The following is a 19,636-nucleotide window of genomic DNA, read 5'->3' as shown; positions in this document are numbered from 1 at the left end:
TGGATCCTATTTAGCAAAAAAAAAAAAAAAAAAAACATAGTGATGAAATATTATAGGACCAATCTTTGGTTAGGAAGTTCCTCTAGACCTGCACTCAGAAGAATTGCAACTTAGTTTTGTATTGGTCGAGAGTATATGGTATTAGTCGATTTCTCAATGGAACTGCTGAGGGGAGTCTTTGGATTGCTGCTTAAACCTTCATTACGACTGTAACAGACATCGAAACTCACATAAAGAGCTTTCTCTATTACAATTGTGGTACAATTGAACCTGACAGGTATTCTTGTGTTTTGCTAATGTTGAGGAAAGTAGATGACGTTTAAATTCTTTAAATTTGAAAAATAGCTGAATATATAATTATTTTGAATTAAAAATCTAGTTACTAGTTATTTCCACCGTAGTAATAACCTCTGTGTTGAAATCTGTCGGGAACTTAGAGACAATTCGTTTTAATCTGGCAGCCCTGATTGCAAAGACTTCAACTTTTTCGTGGGACTTGACGGTTTGGTCTGAGATGGGTAAGCCGGAAAATGGAGTAGATGTTGCCGCCCAAGCCATAAGTTCTTTTCCATAAACCTCACCTTTCGCAATATGTGTAGTGCTTGACGAGCCACTTTCGCCACCAGTAGTTCCAGTCTTGTAAGCAAGTGCAATGCCCTGCGTGATGAAGAGCATCCTATCTAGTGGCTCCCCCTCTCGAATAATATAGGTACCATCAGCATAGCTAACTGGCTCAAGATGTTTCATGATTTTTTCCAACACTTGTCTGTCTATGTTTTCAAGCCCTGGCAACTGGGGTTAATTCATACATGTAATTAGAAACTTAAGAATACATCGATAAGAACTCAAAGGGGAGTTCATGCTCCTATCTATATAATAGCTTGAATTCGTTAACTAGACTACTCGAAAAACCATCTACTGCCACAAGTTTATATAGAGTTATGTACATGGAGATATTGAGAGAGATAGGACATTACTTTCCGTAGTGTAGCCAAGAAGAGATACCGCTTCATATGTTTCGTAAGTTGCAAAGGAAGTAACGAGAAGATATTCGCCGCAGGATTATCTTCGTCCACTTCAAGTGCTTCTCTTACTAATTCCCAAATCTCATCTTGTATTTCGCTACGGAGTCTATATTCAGATACCATGAACTTTATTTGTGGACATATGACTGATTTCCGCTGCGATATCTTGGATGTTTTGCTAATTGCCTGCATAAATATCTACTCCACAACACGGAGGTTTGACATTGAGTTTATTAAATCCTGAAATTTACATGCATATATGTAGAAACTACTCAAAAGAAAACCAGATACACAATATATAATTCATCACCAACCTGCACATGTCCAAGCAGATACATGAATAGTAGCAGGCCACTGATCGAAATAAAAATTACAAATACGCTTTCCCATGCATAGGTACTAGAGTTGAGGTTTGAAGCAAAAGAACTGCAGAATTCATTGGAGCAATATATTAAAACAATATTTGAAAAGGGGCAACTCATTGGACGGCTTGCGTGACTGAATCTTGATAGTCAAACACGGGCACATTCCGTGTACCGGTATGGTAAAAAAATTCATGTGCATGACGCAATATCTAAGAATAAAAATACTTAGGTCGGACAAACCTTAGATTTCGTAATCCCCATGAGAAACACATCAAGAGTTTGTGAGGAAAATCTGTTGTTCCCACTATGCCAGACTGGAGAGTGTCAATGAATATGCCAAAATCGTATGCCATTGGATTTGGTGGATTTGTTGGACATAAATCATTTAGAAGTGTGACGTTTCTGAAATGAGTATTATCACATTGTAAAGTACTTAAGTTGCATCCATTTTCACTTCGACAAGCAGAGATCCAACAATCCATCTCTCGCTGAGCAGAAAAAAAGTACCAAAATGCCCCAAGTACCTAACAAACCAAGAACTACATTTGTAACTCAACGATATTTACAAGCAACTTAGGGAGTAGTTAAAATAAACTAAGATAAGACAATAACTTACATGGCTAGCAAGGAAGTACATGATGAAATTTAATACACCTGGAATCCATATTTGCCTTCTCCTAGCAAGTTCCTTGCTACGTTCACGTGTTTCCTTGTTAAAGTCCTTACATACTCTGTACATTGGATAAGCTCGTGGAACATATTGCAATAGAATAAGTGAGTTCAAAAACTTCATTCTATTCAAAGATCTTGAGTTCCTTGTTGTTGGAAGGAAAATTAGAATTACGATCTGTACACAAATGCAAACCAATAGCTAAACTTAAAGTGTTGTGTGACAGAATCGGCAAAATCAAATTATCCTAATTCCTAATATATGACTTAAGAGATTACGAAAAATAATTTACCTCAGAAAAGTAACTGACTTACTTGTGGAATAGGAAGAACAGCTAAAATGTTTTGTATTAGGGATTTGCGTAGTACGAAAAACTCATCAGCAGTTAGGAGATCTTCCATAATGCTCAATTTGCACCGCGTAGGCAACACAAAATAGATGATTTGAAGTAGATAAACGAGATCTGTAAATGCTCTCAAAACAATAGCTATTTTTTTTAATTTTTCGTCCAACGCGAGACACTTGATATTTTCATTGATGATGGGAACGTACAAGAACAAAGGGTCCACAAGCATCGGGCCAAAATAAATCATGATGACGAACAAACATCCTATCCCAAACAATATAGATTGTATAGCACGTTGTATTGAATTTCTATCGCATTGTATTGACCACGTTGATCTATTTCCTCCATCTCTCTTGCCATACTTCCCTTTTGCAAGCTCTAAAAAAATTTCACCTGACAAGCTGAAAAATTAATACACAAGAATTAAACATGAAATTCATTTATTCGATTTGTTTATTCCTATTTCGAACAACCATAATGATCTGATGCAAAAATCCTTTGTTTTAATTTTAAAAGAAAACTAAAATATGTTAGATATTAAAAGAAATATGAAACCTTGCAAGGTCGATTGAACTCTCATCGGAGCTCTCCGTTTGTGGAACTGGCTCATCGGATTTCCTCATAACTTAAGTTTACTAAGTTACGATGCGTAGAAGATCCTCTGAGCTATCAAAGACTCGAATGAGGAGCTTCTTGAAGTTACAACAAAGTACATATGTTAACTACAACCACTTCATGATGGAGAATAAGTAGGCTAGGAGTTGAATGGACAAGTTAAGGGGTCGGATCCTAGAAGAGTGAACTAGAAGTGTGATAACCCATATTTGCGTTTTAATTATTTGACTCAACTACATGACATCGTCATTGTTTTTTGTAGAAAGATAAATGATGAAACTATCAACTAAGGATTTTTTTTTTCTTATTTATTTTCCCCTATTGGTTTAATTTTTCCAAAAATATTTTTTTACTGATTTTAGTAGTCGCGTGCATATTGTTTTCTCTTTATTTCTATTCTTTTCTTTTCCACTTATTCACTTTACCAAGGAAAGAACAGAATTTCTTGTCAACAATATTTAAGTATTTGATTGTTTTTCGTCAAGAAATAAATGAAAGAAAAAGAAAAGGGAGAGGTGGGATGCTCTACGAGGAACGGGAAAAACTGGTGGGAGAAAGAAACTTGATCGTTATACTTTAAAAAAAGGAAAAAGGAAAAAGAAAAAGAAAAAGAAAAGAGAAAAGAGAAAGGTAGAGTACTCTACAAGGAACGGTAAAAACTGGAGGGAGAAAGAAAAAAGAAAAGAAAGGAAGGATAGCCAAGGAGGAAAAAAAAATAGTAGTGTTACACTTAATAGAGGTAAGGTCCATTAACACATGTGGATCATATTATTAGATAGATAGTACAAATAGATGATACAAATTTATGTTAGCATTTGTACTGTATTGTCTACTCTCTTCTAGTGTGGATCTTTTCCAAAATATCTTTCCCATGTGAGAAAATGATGCCCATCGGCACTCTGCGAACCTGAAATGGTGTAAGAGGTATCGTAACAATGAAACCCCTTATAATCCCACGTAATTGATGAAAGTGAGGGTTTTTATTAGCTACGATGTCCCTTGACAATGTAACACAATGTTGTACATGGGAAAGACATTTTGGAAAAAGACATATTGCACCGTTTTGTGTGTCGGAAGTCAGATCAAATGAAAGAATTGGATTCCCAGATTCTTCAAAACTCATTCATAAAGTAAATACTACAATGTTTTCCAATGGATGTTTGAAATCCCTCTTTGCTCCTTAATAGTCATTTTGACCTAATTTGTCTATGAAATTAACTGTTTGTGTTACATTTTTACCTCCACTATCAAATTCTACTCAAATCTGTTAAATTTGATGATGTAGCACATGTGAAGTTCACTTTGAGAGACAAAAATTTGTACCACTATGCTTGCCTATAGATGTTCTAAGCACCAATTTGCTCCTTAAAATTCATTTTAAGACCACTTATCTCTTAACATTCTTGTGTCTCACTTTATCCTTCACCTTCAAATTGTATAATAGATTTATTAAATTTGATGATGTGGTGCGTTGAGGTTCACTTTTTTGCTAAAATGTGGCCATGAGGAGGTCTTCTATTCGGCACCCAGAACTAGAAACATGTTAGAGGGGTTGGAACCAAAGAGTGGGCCAAGGTTAGCATGACAAATCAGGGGATGGGGCAGGATGTGTCTTATGTGTATGGATCCGCACGGACACGTGGTTCGTTGCCAGACCAAGAATTTCTCACACAGGACGTTAGCAAATTTAACATATTTTTGACAGACTTAACAGTGGGAGGCAAAGCAAGACATTAAAAATAAAATTCAGAAGCAATACAGGATAAAATGACCTCAAGATGTAAAGGGATCCAAACTACAAATTGCATATGAAGTTCTTCAAAGTCTCAAGACATCCGATAAAATTTGAACGATTCTTCTGTTTCCTTTGTAGTTGGCAACCAACTAAATGAAGAGATACTCTGTAAAGCCAGGCATCTTCCTCACGGGCAATTGAAGGTTAAAACCTTTGGTTCCCCACCCGGAGAAACAGAAATATAAACTTTGGGGAAAAATAATCAAAGGATATAATCATAAAATTGCAACGAAAAAAATAGTTACTACTAACGCAAGCATGAGAATCCAGAAAGCAAGGTACAAACATAGTAACATCATAAAACTGTTTAAGAAGTATCACTACAACATTGAAGGAAAACATTTCATCTGGTTGATATGGAAATTAGAGGATGTGTTTCTTCTCTATGTAAACATGTGAAAATGTAATATCAATGCATAAACCGTTTTTTCTTTTCGTTTTCCCTTTTTCTGCTACACACCTTCATTGTCAATTTCTACAGATGGACCTACCAGAAAGTTGGAAGCGTTCTTGAGTTCAATCAACCTCGTGAGAAAGCAGTGAAATTCATATGATAGCAGGTGGGATTGCATGGGAATGGACAGTCAATTTGCTTTACTGCATTTCGACCAAAGTACCAGTCGCCCACAGACTCTGCAATTGTCTTCCAAAGTTCAAACCAGTCAGATAACAAGTTCAGTATGAAAAATGACAGAAAACCATTTGTTTTCAAACAAAAAAGATTAGCAGATTTTGATGCCGTAATGCCAAACTCGTGGTATTCAGGCACTCAGTTGCACATACATATATTTCGAAAACCTCGAGGAAAGTGAGCAAACAAGCAACAAGGGGAGGAAGATCATTAAACTTTCATCTTGTCTCCAGTCTCCGTATTTTCGTTGCTAAATCTTTTTTCTGGAAAGCAAAGTACACAAGATATCCACGGCATACATGTTTACATCAAAAGAACAATTACTACACTGAAAGCACAAAGAACATTATACTAAAAAGTGTTTCTCTCCTCCTCTATGTAAAAAACTTGTAACATGATGGCAAGTATAAACTGCTATTCTATTTTCTTCACACCTTGTCTCTATTTTCTTTTCGGGTTTGATAGACACCTCCTACTCAATGTCTACAGGGAGAGGAGCATAAACAATAAGGGAAGATTTCCGCCGGGAATAAAGATCTAAAGTTGGGAATAGTCCACTAGAAAGTTCGAAGTTTTCTTGAGTTCAATAAAAAAAGGTCATAGAGCAGTGAGCTTTATATGATAGCAGGTGGGACGATTTGGATCCTCTCCTGAGCCCAAGGAGAGAATCCTCCTGATCAAGCAGTGTGGGTCGTTGGATTTTCATCCAACAGTTATAATTAATATAACTTTAAAGGAACCCCTATGTTTGTAGCTTTTGAATAAAAATCAAATAGCCCACACTACTTGATCAGGAGAATCCTCTCGGACTTAGGAGAGGATCCAAATCCCAGGTGGGATGGCATGGAAATGGGCAGTCAGTTTGCTTTACCACATTCCAACTAAAGTACCAATCACCCAGACTCCGCAATTGTCTATGAAACTTCAAATCAGTCAGAAAAGTAGTTTAAAAATGACAGAACCATTTGTTTTCCAATAAAGGAATGAGATGATGAAAATTTCCACACCTTATTGTTTATTCGTAGAGAAGTGGGTGAATGCCATGTCTCGGTTATCCATGTCTAGCAATGAATATAACATGAATTTATAAACATTCCTCATTCCGTATGTTTTTGGAATTCAATCAGTACTTTCAGCATAGAATCACAGAAACCTATATGAAATAAGTTGATACGTTAATCTGCCACAATATCTGTTTACAATTACACTTCATAATAGAACGAATTGCAATGACCTATCTGTGGACCCTATTTTTCGATTGACAAGAAGCCTAAAGCTACAAAATACATGCAAGATGAACCAATACTTATAGTCCCCTAGTTTGACAATGTACATCTGTGAAGTTGACACTAGTAATGCCCACTCTTGCAACTTGCAACGGTAAAAAATCCTGGTTCATGGCCCACAAACTCTAGGATTCTTGGGGTAACATTTTTCATAGGATATTTTAAATGCAATGCGATGAGAAGAACCAAACTTCCTGCTCATCACAGCATGCAGTGTGTAAATATGCTGGTTTATAATCCACAAAAATCTATAGATGGTTACGATCAACCACTTGAATTAAGAATTATCAGATCATTGGGACAGTAGCGCATGAAGAGTGGGCCACAAGCATGCTTAGCTACATAGAGTCGGGCCAGCATTAGGTTTATGTGGTTTTCCTGGACAGTCAGGCAATATATAATTTGGTCTTCTCAAATTTAATCACCATGTACTATTTCAAGCTGGTTGGGATTGCAATTGTGAATGTTCAGTTTACACTTTTTCCAATAGCCACGTGGATCTGCTGCTTCTGGTATCAAGATATGTTGTACCTAATGTCATAAAATTAGGAAATGAGAGAAGAATGCAAATCAATTTCTGATAACGAGTAAATGAAGCTTGGGTTTTGAAGTAAATTACCTGCCAAAAATCATAAGCTGGGTTTTGAAGGAAATGTAGGAAACAGAAAATGGCTCAAAACTTTCCCTCTTATTTCTTTATGAATTCACTATCCCAAGCACAGAAGATGCACTAGGGAAGAAAAAAGGGAAAAGCATTATACACGTAAAACAATTTAAAAAAAAAAAAAAATCCTATCCTAACTTGATAGGAAGAACTTCGAACATTTTAGAAAAATGCGGTATGTAGGTGTTCCGTTTTGATAGGTCTCATATCCTGACGTATGGATAAAGGAGCATGATCAAACACTTCCATGGAATATGGAACACCATCATTTTATGAAATTTATGATTTAGAGATATTATATGATCCTGGAAGCGTACACAAGGAAATATGATCCTTGTATAATCCTAGAAAGATATCATCTTGAACAGGTTCACTAAAAGATGTAGGTGCCTAAGGCACTATGGGGGTCCAAAAATTAAGGCTCAAGTAATAAGCCACAACCTAAATTTAGGAGAGTGGAGCTAGAATAAAGGAGCATGATCAAACACTTCCATGGAATATGGAACATGGAGAAATAGAGGGAAAGTGGAACTATGATCTGTTTGTAGTCGACATAAAATGAGACTGGTTAGGAATTTCCTCTAGATCTGCACTCAGATGAATTGCAGCGTAGTTTTGTATTTGTCAAGAGTCAATAGGATGAATCAATTTCTCACTGGAATTGTCGAGGGGAATCTTTGAATTGCTGCATAATCGTTCATTATGACTGTAACAGCCATTGGAACTCACATAAAGAGCTTTCTCTAGTACAATTAATTGTGGTACAATACATGTTCTTATTTGACATATTTTGGGTAGAATTAGAAAGACTTGAGTTGGTAAAAATGTTTCGGAATAAGGCTCACATGCATCGTATTGGATCACTAATACAGGTTGATGCAAGCTAAAATTTTAAGCTTCATGTAGTAATGTTTCGGAATTAATCCCAGTTTTTCATATTCTATGTACTAAACACAAAAGTATTGCAATATCTTCCAGATAAAGCAAAAATAATCAATTAGGAGAAGGTATGTCAATAAACTTATGTGTGAACCACGGGATCATGGTGCAAACCAAGTAGATAAAATTGTAATGTGTATATGCTTAGTTGCCTCATGAGAAAATTTATAGACTAGACAAACTAAGTAGGCACAATTTATCGTATTCTAATATTTCTTTTGTTTGGTGTTGAGCAAAAGAAAAGTAAATTGTATTGAACACATCCATTTTCACTTCGACAAGCAGAGATCCAACAATCTATCTCTCGTTGAGCAGAAATAAAAATACCAAAATGCCCCGAGTACCAAACAAACGATGAACTACATTTGTAACTCAACAATATTTACCAGCAACTTATGCAGCAGTTAAAATAAACCAAGATAAGACGATTAACTTACACGGCTAGCAAGAATGTACATGATGAAATTTAGTACACCTGGAATCCATATTTTCTTGTGCTTAGCAAGTTCTTTGCTATCATCACGTGTACCCTTGTTAACCTCCATACATGTTCTGTACATTGGATAAACTCGTGCAACATATTGCAATATAATGAGTGAGTTCAATAACTTCAATCTATTCAAAGATCTTGAGTTCCTCGTCGTCGGAAGGAAAATTAGAATTACGATCTGTATACAAATGTAAACCAGTAACTAAACTTAAGTTTCGTGTGACAGAATCAGCAAAATCAAATTATCCTAATTCCTGATATGACTTGAGAGATTATGAATTGGGAATGTTGTTTGACAAAACTATTCTCAATTTAGCGGAGATTTCTCACAAAATAACCAAAATGATTGACGGTAGACAATCGCCAGAACCACTTCTTGATTGACCATGAACAATCTGAAGAACTACTATCGATTTTAGATCGCAGATACCAAAGTGAGGAGTTATAACAATCTTATGAACCACTTTTGATAAAAAGCCCGTAAATTTTAATTTTTACTTTTTATTACTTGATTTTGATTGAATTGTTTATTTCGAAGATGAAGTTTACCTTTGTATTACAGCCTTACAGATGGATGTAATTATCATGATCAATGGATAATGAACATATTTTTATTAGAGGTAAGGTCCCTCAACACATGTGAATCACATTTTTATTAGATAAATGATATAATGGTACAAATAGATGATACAAATTTGTGTTAGCATTTGTAATGCATTGCCTACTCTCTTCTAGTGTGGATCTTTTCCAAAATATCTTTCCCATGTGAGAAATGATGCCCATAGGCACTCTGCAAAACAGAAATAATGTAAGAGGTAGCGTAACAATGAAACCCCTTATAATCGTACGTGATTGACAATATTGAGGTATTCATTAGCTACGATGTCTCTTGACAACATTTGAGGTGAGGAAGATGTTAGATGCATTGTAACGCAATTTCGTCACATGGTGAAGACATTTTGGACAATGCCAAACTAGCTAGTTTGCCTGAGGTTATGAAACATGGATATCATATTGCACCGTTTTGTGTTTCGGAAGTTCGATCAAATGAAAGAAGTCCATATTCTTCAAAACTCTTTCATAAAAGTAACTACTACAATGTTTTCCAATAGATGTTTGAAATCCCTCTCTGCTCCTTAATAGTCATTTTGACCTAATTTGCCTATGAAATTAACTGTTTGTGTTACATTTTCCCCCCACCATCAAATTCAACTAAAATGTGTTAAATTTGATGATGTAGCACATATGATGTTCACTTTACGTGAGACAAAAATTTGTACCAAAAAATAGGCCAAGGTTAGCATGAGAAATCAGGGGATGTTGTAGGAGGTGTCTTATGTGTATAGATCCACACGGAAGAGTGGTCCGTTGCCAGACCCAGAATTCTCACACAAGACGTCAGCAAATTTAACATATTTTTTTTAGACTTAACAGTGGGAGGCAAAGCAAGACGTTAAAAATAAATTCAGGAGCAATTCAAGATAAAATGACTCCTAAGTGGTAAAGGGATCCAAACTACAGAATGCATATGAAGTTCTTCAAAGTCTCAAAACTCCCCAAATATTTCCTACGTAGTTTCTTCGGGGACATCCGATAAAATTCGAACGATTCGTCTATTTCGTACGTAGTTGGCAACCAATTAAATGAAGAGATACTCCGTAAAGCCAGGCATCTTCCTCACAGGCAATGCAGGTTAAAACCTTTGGTTCCCCACCCCGAGAGAAACAGAAATATAAACTTTGGGAAAAAATAATCAAAGGATATAATCATAAAAATTGCATCCAAAAAAAAACAGTTACTACGAACGCAAGGATGAGAATCCGGAAAGCAAGGTACAAAGCTGTTTAAGCAGTATCACTACTACATTGAAAGGCAAACATTTCATCTGATTGATAGAAATTGCAGGATGCCTTTCTTCTCTATGTAAACAAGTGAAAATGTGATATCAATGTATAAACCATTTTTTCTCTTCGTTTTCCCTTTTTATGCTACACACCTTCATTGTCAATTTCTACAGATGGACCTACCAGAAAGTTGGAAGCGTTCTTGAGTTCAATCAACCTCGTGAGAAAGTAGTGAAATTCATATGATAGCAGGTGGGATTGCATGGGAATGGACAGTCAATTTGCTTTACTGCATTTCGACCAAAGTACCAGTCACCCACAGACTCTGCAATTGTCTATCAAAGTTCAAACCAGTCAGATAACAAGTTCAGGATGAAAAATGACAGAAAACCATTTTTTTTCAAACAAAAAAGATGAGCAGATTTTGATGCCGTAATGCCAAACTCATGGTATTTAGGCACACTCAGTTGCATGAACAGAAACATTTATAAGAATACAACATATATGTACATATACATATACATGTATATTTCGAAAACCTCAAGGAAAGTGAGCAAACAAGCAAAGGGGAGGAAGATCCTTATACTTTCATCCTGTCTCCAGTCTCCGTATTTTCATTGCTAAATCTTTTTCTGGAAAGCAAAGTACAAAAGATATCCACGGGATACATGTTTACATCACAAAGAACAATTACTACATTGAAAGCACATAGAGCATCATATTAAAAAGTGTTTCTCTCCTCTATATAAAAAACTTGTAACATGATGGCAAGTATAAACTGTTATTCCATTTTCTTCACACCTAGTCTCTATTTTCCTTTCGTGTTTGATAGATACCTTCCTTCTCAATGTCTACAGGGATAGGAGCATAAACAATAGGGGAAGATTTCCGCCAGGAAGTAAAGATTTAAAGTTGGGAATAATCCACTAGAAAGTTGGAAGTTTTCTTGAGTTCAATAAAAAAAAATGACATAGAGCAGTGAGATTTATATGATAGCAGGTGGGATGGCATGGAAATGGGCAGTCAGTTTGCTTTACCGCATTCTGACTAAAGTACCAAGCACCCACAGACTCCGCAATTGTCTATGAAAGTTCAAATCGGTCAGAAAGGTAGTTTAAAAATGACACAAAACCATTTGTTTTCCAATAAGGGAATGAGATGATTAAAATTTCCACACCTTATTGTTTATTCGTGGAGAAGTGGGTGAATGCCATGTCTCGGTTATCCACGTCTGGCAATGAATATAACATGAATTTATAAACATTCCTCCTTCCGTATTTTTTTGGAATTCAGTCAGTGCTTTCAGCATAGAATCACGGAAACCTGTATGAAATAAGTTGATACGTTAATCTGCCACAATATTCTGTTTATATTTACACTTCTTTATAGAACAAATTGCAAGGACCTATCTTTGGACTATTTTTCGATTGACAAGAAGCCTGAAGCTAGTGAAGCTACAAAATACATGTAAGATGAACCAATACTATAATCCCCTAGTTTGACAATGTACATCTGTGAAGTTAACATTAGTAATGCCCACTGTTGCAACTTGCAACTGTAAAAGATGCTGGTTCATGGTGCACAGACTCTAGGATTCTTAGGGTAACATTTTTCATAGGTTACTTTAAATGCAATGTGATGAGAAGACTCAAAACTTCCTGCTCATCACAGCATGCAGTGTGCAAATATGCTGGTTTATAGTCCACAAAAATCTATAGATGGTTACGATCAACCACCTGAATTAACAGTTATCAGATCATTGGGATGTAGCACATGAAGAGTGGGTCACAAGTATGCTTAGCTACATAGAGTCAGAACAGCATTATGTGTATGTGATTTTCCTGGACAGTCGGGCAATATATAATTTGGTTTTCTCAAATTTAATTACCATGTAGTGTTTTAAGCTGGCTGGGATTGCAATTGTGAATGTTCAGTTTACACTTTCTCCAATAGTCATGTGGATCTGCTGCTTCAGGTATCAAGATATGTTGTACCTAATGTCATAAAAAGGATAAAAGAATGCAAATCAATTTCTGATAACAAGTAAATGAAGCTTGGGTTCTGAAGAAAATTACCTGCCAAAAATCATAAGCTGGGTTGACAAGAAACACTGGGGTATTAATGTGTTTAATAACTTCTTCAGGAAAGAGACACTGGTGTAGAAGTTCACAACAAAAAATGGGGGCTTTGTGTTATAAATCATAACTGAGCAGAAAAATAAGCTATAAAATTTGACTATTTGGCACCATATAGAGGAAAAGAACAACTACCTTAGCTGGTTCCATCCTTGAAAGACAATCCTTGTTCAAACTTTTTGATAAACCCTGACAGCGCAACAGAAAAATAAGCAAGAGAAAGCAATGAAGGTACTGTTTAATGACTAATGTCCTAAAGCTTTCTGTCATTAAGTGATATAGACCAAGATGAATGAAACCCTTTCTCATATATGATGTGTCAGACTCACAAAAAAGAACAAGCAGATGGATCCATATAAATTAAAAACATATCGACTAGTTTTTACATCTCATAATCAAATGGTGGATCCTGCAGATCTGACAGAATTTGATAGAATTAAGTTTCTATAAAAAACATTGAGTGATAAAAAAATATAAATATTACATAAGCTAGTAATAGTAAAGATCAAAGCTAACCTGAAGGATGGCAACATCATTATAGAAAGACCTCATCGTCCGATGCTGGAGAACATCTTCCCTGAAATGTAGGAAACAGAAAATGGCTCAAAACTTTCCCTCTTTCTCTCCCTACATCTCCTATTTCTTTATGAATTCACTATCCTGAGCACAGAGGATGCACTAGATAGGAAAAAAGGGAATAGCATCGTACATGCAAAACAATTTAAAAAATCCTACTGTTGCTTGATAGGAAAAATTTCAATCATTTTAGAAAAATGTGGTACATAGGTGTTCCATTTTGATGGGTCTCATATTCTGAGGTATGAAAATGAGAGAGTAGAATCAGGCAACACCATCATTTTATGAAATTTATGATTTAGGAGATATTATATGATCCTGGAAGCGAACACAAAGAAATATGATCCTTGTATAATCCTAGAAAGATTTCATCTTGAACAGGTTCACTAAAAGATGTAGGTGCCGAAGGCACTAGTACGCAAAAAACATACTCATCAAGGAAAAAACCTGCATCAGCAAGACATTTGACAGTTGCATCCTTAGGCAGAAGATGTCGAAAGTCATCACAATGTATAAGAGTCGCTAACCCACCAGCAGAGCATCCTGAAAGAAGGGCCTGTAAGAGTGCCACTCATACGTATTAGCAGAAATAGACCACTCATTGTAATAATCTCGATGAGTAGCTTTCAATTAGTTCACGGTGGAAAATAATACTTTTCTTGCGGAGAATGGTATTACAATTGCTGGTCCAATCATATCATTATAATATTAATGAAACCAGCTCTTAGAACGAGAGTGAAAAAGACATCTTGTATTGTCATAATCATCAATACATGCATAGAAAATTTCTGATGTTTAAAAGCTGTGAACTGCAGTTCATATTATTCAAATAGAGCTTAACCAAAAGTAACCACGAGATACCTGTTTCACTTTTGACAAGCCAATTGACAAGAGTTCATCCATAACTGCTTCCCAGATGAGCTGGCCCCTAAAAAAAGGTCCTAATCCATTCTATGAAATAGAAGAACAGCCAATGTTAAACTATTCCGTTTATAAAATTAAAACAAGGCAGCAAAATCTCCAAACACAATGCACCTTAGGCTCATTTTCCGGGTGGCCAGCGAAGGACGCGCCATCACAGTATCTGATTTTGACCTTGTTCCAGTTAAAGAATTCTAGAGAATGCTCCAAACAATGAATTGAATCACATCAATTAGATGGCCAACAACTTAGAATGAGCTAGAATTACAAAACGAAGCGTTACGGGAATAAAAATAGCAGCCAAATAAAATCAAGCTTACCAGGATTTTGTGATGGATGAGAGCTCAAAATCCCAGAAAAGGGAACTCGACGATCCATGTAATTAGAAGACCCTAGTAGAGTACCTTTGCGCCAAGAACACGATTCAATCGAATTGCACCAACCTCCACCCTACATTTTCGATTTTTTAACCAAACCCATCACACAATTTTCCATTCTAAACATAAAAATCTACTAGCATATGCAAATTCAATGAAATTGAATGGAACAATATGTATTAGACCTGTAAAAAAAGGCACAGGGATTGAATTTTGACCTCAATGTGAAGCAGCCAATTGTTGGCGCCGGATCCGAATCCCTTCCTGAAATGGTAGCCAGGGGCAGTCCCGTCCAAACAAACTGCAAAACCAAAATTCAAACAATTAGGGCGGGGAGAGAGAGAGAGAGAGAGAGAGAGAGAGAGAGAGATATTGGAAAGTAGAGGAATTGGATTGAGTACGGGCGCCTCTATCTTTGGCGTTGCGCAGCAAGGTCAAGTCAACGAAATCGAAGGCGGCGGCGTTGGGAAGAAACGGGCGGGAGATTTCGGAGTCTGGTTCGTCGCGCCAAGAGTTGGAGAGGAGAGTGAGAGCGAAGGCGATAACGGTAAATCCGACGGCGGCGATTGCCCAGTCCTTTTTGGCCCATCTTCGCCACCATAGCAGGCTGCGAAGCCTGGGATTCGCCACTGACCCCACCATCAATTGACTGACTGCCTCCGGTGCTCTGCTCACGCAGTCAAACGGACACTGAAAAACTAACTGCCAGTTTTCATTAAGACAAGAAGCTTTATTTTGTTTTTTTTGTTTTTGGTTTTTGGTTTTTTAATTTTACTTTTTTTTTTTTTTTTTGTCTTTTTTTTTTTTTTTTTTCAATGTTTTATAGAATAAATCCATAGAATGAGGCATTATTATCAACAACAAAAAAAAAAAAAAAAGAAGAAAAGGTAGGCCATTATTTTCAGACCAAAAAGAAGGGTAGCATTATTTTGAAGCAGAAAAAATGTGTTGCATACTAAAAAAAATGTTAGACTCTCGACACATGAGTGACAACTAATCGTTAATTCACATGAGACGATTATTAATGAGCACTTAATATAAAAAATAGCGTTCTTTTGCCTTAGCTCATGGAATAGATAGAGGTCTTGTAGCTCAAGAAACTAGTTTTAGAATTTTGGGTTTTGTATTTGTGATTCAACGGTCCAAATATAACGAGTAAAATTAATACAAAATTAAATTGTTGCTGACAGTCCAAAAAATGTCACATAATAGAAAAATCTAGACACTTTTTGGTTACAAAAATGACGTACATTATCGTCTTTTTATACATAGCTACATCACTAAGCTGTAGCAAAATGGTCTCTAGCCTTTGAAGGTAAAAAACAAAGTTTCTTCCTCCATGTAAAAAGAAGTGACAGCAGCTATATACTGTGTTAAATTTTCTCTACAGGGATAGGATCGTGCTCGGAGTCTGGACAAGGAGGGTAGAATTTTCACTAGGGTGAACTGAGGCTCCAAAGATCTACAGTTCGGAATAACAGTTGAAAAGTTGAAAGCGTTTCTTGAGTTCAATCAACCTCGAGTGAAATTCACATTGTAGCAGGTCGGATTGCATGGAAACGGGCAGTCTATTAGCTTCGCTGCACTTCGATTGAAGTACCAGTCCCCCACTGACTCTGCAATTGTCTATTCGGAATAGCAAAGCTCAAAACAGTCAGATGCCAAGTTTAGTTAAGAAAGTGACAGAAAACCAAGAAACAAATGAAAGAAAAACAGATTTTGATTTGATAACACTAAGCAGCTTAAGCTTATGGTATTTATGCTTTCATCTGTCTCACAGAGAAATATACGGCTGGGATGATAGAACTTCCGTCACCATATTTGAGTTAACAAGAAATCTCCACATGATAACGGCATTCGAATACAAATGATAAAACTTTCCTCACCTTGTTGTTTATCCTTAAAGATTTCGGCGAATTCCATATCTCAGTCATCAATGTCTGGCAATGAATGAAGCAAGAACTTATAAACATTCCTCCTTCCTTATTTTTCTCGAAATCATTCAGCGCCTTCAGCAGAGATCCCCGGAAACCTGTACAAAATGATTCGACTTAATTTTGCCACTGTATTTTGTTTACAACTATTCTTCATTATACAACCAATTAGTGTCCGATGAATGAATCATATTTTCTGTAAAAGAGGCCTCGAGCTAGTGATGCTGCAGGTAATGCCCGCTGATTGCATTTGCAATTGGTAGAAAGACAGTAAGAATCCTAGTTTCAATGTAATATAACAAGAAGACCCTGAACAAAAATCGACCTTTTGACTAACGACAGTGGTATATACATACCTAGAAGTATTTCAACCTGGGTAGAATTGCAATTATAAATGTTCAGTCTGCACTTTTCCCAGTAGCTATGTGGATCGGATGCTTTAGGTATCAAGGTATTTTGTATCTAATGATCATCACATACGAAAAAAGAGAAAAGGGATGTAAGTCAAATTCAGATGATAAGCAAATGAAGCTTTGAGTTCTGAGGAAGCTTACTTGCCAAAAATCATAAGCTGATTGAACGAGGAACACGGGGGTTTTGATGTTTTTAACAATTTCTTCAGGAAATATACACTACATAAAAGTTCACAACAAACGATTGGGGCTGTGTTAAAAACCATAACCTAGAGGAAAAATAAGAACATCCCAAATTTAATCATTGGTACCATATAAAAAAGAAGAAAATAAAATCTACCCTATCTGGTTCCATTCTTGCAACACAATCCTTGTTCAAACTTTTCGCTAACCCCTGATACAGCATGAATAAGAAAATCAGTGTGACATGCCAAAGTCTAAAATAAGAATTAACAGATGTACCATAGTAAAGATTGAAAATTATATTGACAAGTGATGTTACACCTCATATTCATTCCATCCGTCAAACCCAACAACCCTACACTATCCCCTAGGTAGTAACTAAAGTTATACCCAAAAACTAGGATAAGTATCACCAAGAAAGGGATTGTACAAGCTAGTATCGTCAATGTTAGAGCATAACCTGAAGGTTGACAACATCACGAAAGAGAGATCTCACGGTAGGATTGCGGAGAACATCTTTCCTGAAATTTACGAAACAGAATGTAGCTATGTGATCACTAGTAAGAGCACAGATGATGCTTTAAAAAAAAGGGCTTTATACATGTAGAACAAGTAGTTAGTAAGACCTTGCAAGAATTTCAACATTCCTAGTGTCGCTTGAGAGGGAGAATTGCAAATTTGATAGAAAAGAGAATGGTTCAAAGGTGTTCGATTGTGATAGGTCTTATTTCCTAATGTATGAACTAGGAACAGTAGAATAAGGAAACAGCAAAGATAAGAACGAAATTATGGCCCTCGAAGAGTTCACATGTGAAAATATATGATCCTAGAAAAACTTCATGCCAAGCAGATTAGCTAAAAGATGTTGGTGCAGAAGGAACTGGTATGCATAAAACATACTCATCAAGAAAAAAACCCGCATCCCCTAGACATTTGACAGTGGCATCCTTAGGCAAAAGATGTCGAAATTCATCACAATGTATAAGAGCCGCCACCCCACCAGAAGAGCATCCCGAAAGAAGGGCCTGTAAGATTGTTATTCACACACATTATTGCTTCCCAAAAGAAGGGCCTGAAAGAAGGGCCTGTAAGATTGATACCTGTTCCGCTTTTGACAAGCCAAATGACAAGAGTTCATCCATAATTGCTTCCCAGATGAGCTGGCCCCTAAAGAAAAGTTCCGTTCCATTCTATACCATTGAAGAGCAATAAAACCTCCATTAATAAAATTACTACTGATTCTCAAACAAGGCAGAAAATCTCCGAACATAACTTACCTTCAACTCATTATCAGGGTGACCGGCTATAAGTGCGCCATCACAATACTGTATTCTGACTCGGTTCCAGTTAAAGAATCCTAGAGAATGCTCCAAAATTGGAATTGAATCACATCAGTTAGCTGTTTAACTTGACATTGAGTTAAAACTACAAATAATTAAGCATTATGGTGATCGTACATATACGAAGCAACTGAGCAGAATATAATTACCCGGATTATGGTCAGGGTAAGGGCTTAAAATCCCAGAAAAGTGAACTCGACGTCCCATATGTTTGGAAGATCCTAAATGCATATGTTTACGCAAAATACACGATTCTATTGTGTTGCACCAACCTCCACCCTACATTTCAACATTTCAACCTAAATCCATTACACATAGTTTTTCCATCTTAATAAACAAACCAACTAGAACATGTAAATGCAATGAAATAGAACAAAACAATTGCAAGAAATATGCACAAACAGAATTGGTTACAAAATTTTAAAGAAATTATTAATCGGAAAACATAACGCATGTAACACTAAGGTTTAGGGCATTTTATTGTCTATTTAGTATCCGTTCAATTCCAATTTCGATTAAAAGTTCATAACCAGTTATCTCTGCGCCTTTCCAACAACATAAGAATTTTGAAATGTTAAGACCTCAATGAAAAGTAGCCAATTTTTGGCGCCGAATCCAAATCCCTTTTGAAAATGGTAGCCAGGCAAACTTCCATCTAAACAAACTGCAAAACCATAAATTAAACAAGAGGGTAATCAAATCAAGGAGAAATTAATTAGTAGCTGAAACACATGGTAATTAAAATTTGATTAGCAAAGGGTTACGGTGCAGTACGGGCGCCTCTATCTTTGGCGCTGTGCAACAATGTCAGGTCGATCAAATCGGAGGTAGTGATGCGATGAAATGAGTTGCGGTGTTGGACTCCGGCTCGGAACTCAGATAGTAGGAGGCGACAGAGAGAGCGAAGACGAAGACGAAGACAGCGAATCCGACGGCAGCGATTGCCCAGCCACGCTTGGCCCACTGCATCCACCACAGCGGGCCGCGAAGCCCAGAAATATTCGCCATAGAATTTGACCCGACTTTCTCCATCACCATGGCTCGACAGTGTTTGAGGTTCGAGGTTGCAGAGAGACCTAACTTCCAT

General features: G+C 36.5%; 3 protein-coding genes across 5 annotated transcripts; all 3 read right to left on the bottom strand.

Moving 5' to 3' along the window:
- Positions 1-226: 226 nt before the first annotated feature.
- LOC125472343 (cyclic nucleotide-gated ion channel 1-like) lies at positions 227-3,332 on the bottom strand. The gene is made up of 7 exons (XM_048573655.1): positions 2,962-3,332; positions 2,375-2,807; positions 2,007-2,237; positions 1,631-1,914; positions 1,340-1,451; positions 978-1,223; positions 227-792 (listed from the first exon to the last, which is right to left on the bottom strand). The coding sequence occupies exons 1-7, from the start codon at positions 3,027-3,029 to the stop codon at positions 376-378; spliced, it is 1,791 nt and encodes a 596-aa protein (XP_048429612.1). The 5' UTR covers positions 3,030-3,332; the 3' UTR covers positions 227-375.
- A 1,683-nt stretch (positions 3,333-5,015) lies between these two features.
- Positions 5,016-15,399, bottom strand: LOC125472349 (pectin acetylesterase 5-like). Of its 3 annotated transcripts, none has more exons than XM_048573662.1 (12): positions 15,081-15,397; positions 14,898-14,980; positions 14,623-14,752; positions 14,417-14,496; positions 14,243-14,332; positions 13,813-13,937; positions 13,322-13,382; positions 12,941-12,994; positions 12,746-12,823; positions 12,559-12,664; positions 11,848-11,993; positions 5,016-5,459 (listed from the first exon to the last, which is right to left on the bottom strand). In XM_048573662.1, exons 1-12 carry the CDS (start codon positions 15,319-15,321, stop codon positions 5,337-5,339), a joined length of 1,317 nt encoding a protein of 438 aa, XP_048429619.1. In that variant the 5' UTR covers positions 15,322-15,397; the 3' UTR covers positions 5,016-5,336. The 3 variants fall into 3 exon arrangements, with proteins under 3 accessions (XP_048429619.1, XP_048429622.1, XP_048429615.1); XM_048573665.1 differs by lacking the exon at positions 5,016-5,459 and adding an exon at positions 10,726-11,005 and having other exon boundaries at positions 15,081-15,398; XM_048573658.1 differs by lacking the exon at positions 5,016-5,459 and adding an exon at positions 11,488-11,752 and having other exon boundaries at positions 15,081-15,399.
- A 682-nt stretch (positions 15,400-16,081) lies between these two features.
- Positions 16,082-19,636, bottom strand: LOC125473425 (pectin acetylesterase 5-like). The gene is made up of 12 exons (XM_048576204.1): positions 19,324-19,636; positions 19,131-19,240; positions 18,699-18,828; positions 18,487-18,566; positions 18,310-18,399; positions 18,110-18,234; positions 17,670-17,730; positions 17,367-17,420; positions 17,168-17,245; positions 16,970-17,075; positions 16,566-16,711; positions 16,082-16,305 (listed from the first exon to the last, which is right to left on the bottom strand). Exons 1-12 carry the CDS (start codon positions 19,634-19,636, stop codon positions 16,192-16,194), a joined length of 1,407 nt encoding a protein of 468 aa, XP_048432161.1. The 3' UTR covers positions 16,082-16,191.

The sequence above is a fragment of a genome, unplaced genomic scaffold (assembly GCF_019419815.1).
Source record: "Pyrus x bretschneideri cultivar Hongxiangsu unplaced genomic scaffold, Pyrus_bretschneideri_v1 Contig11, whole genome shotgun sequence".
NCBI lineage: Eukaryota > Viridiplantae > Streptophyta > Magnoliopsida > Rosales > Rosaceae > Pyrus > Pyrus x bretschneideri.
Note: the sequence above shows the minus strand (reverse complement) of the source record. Positions and strands in the feature narration are given on the sequence as shown.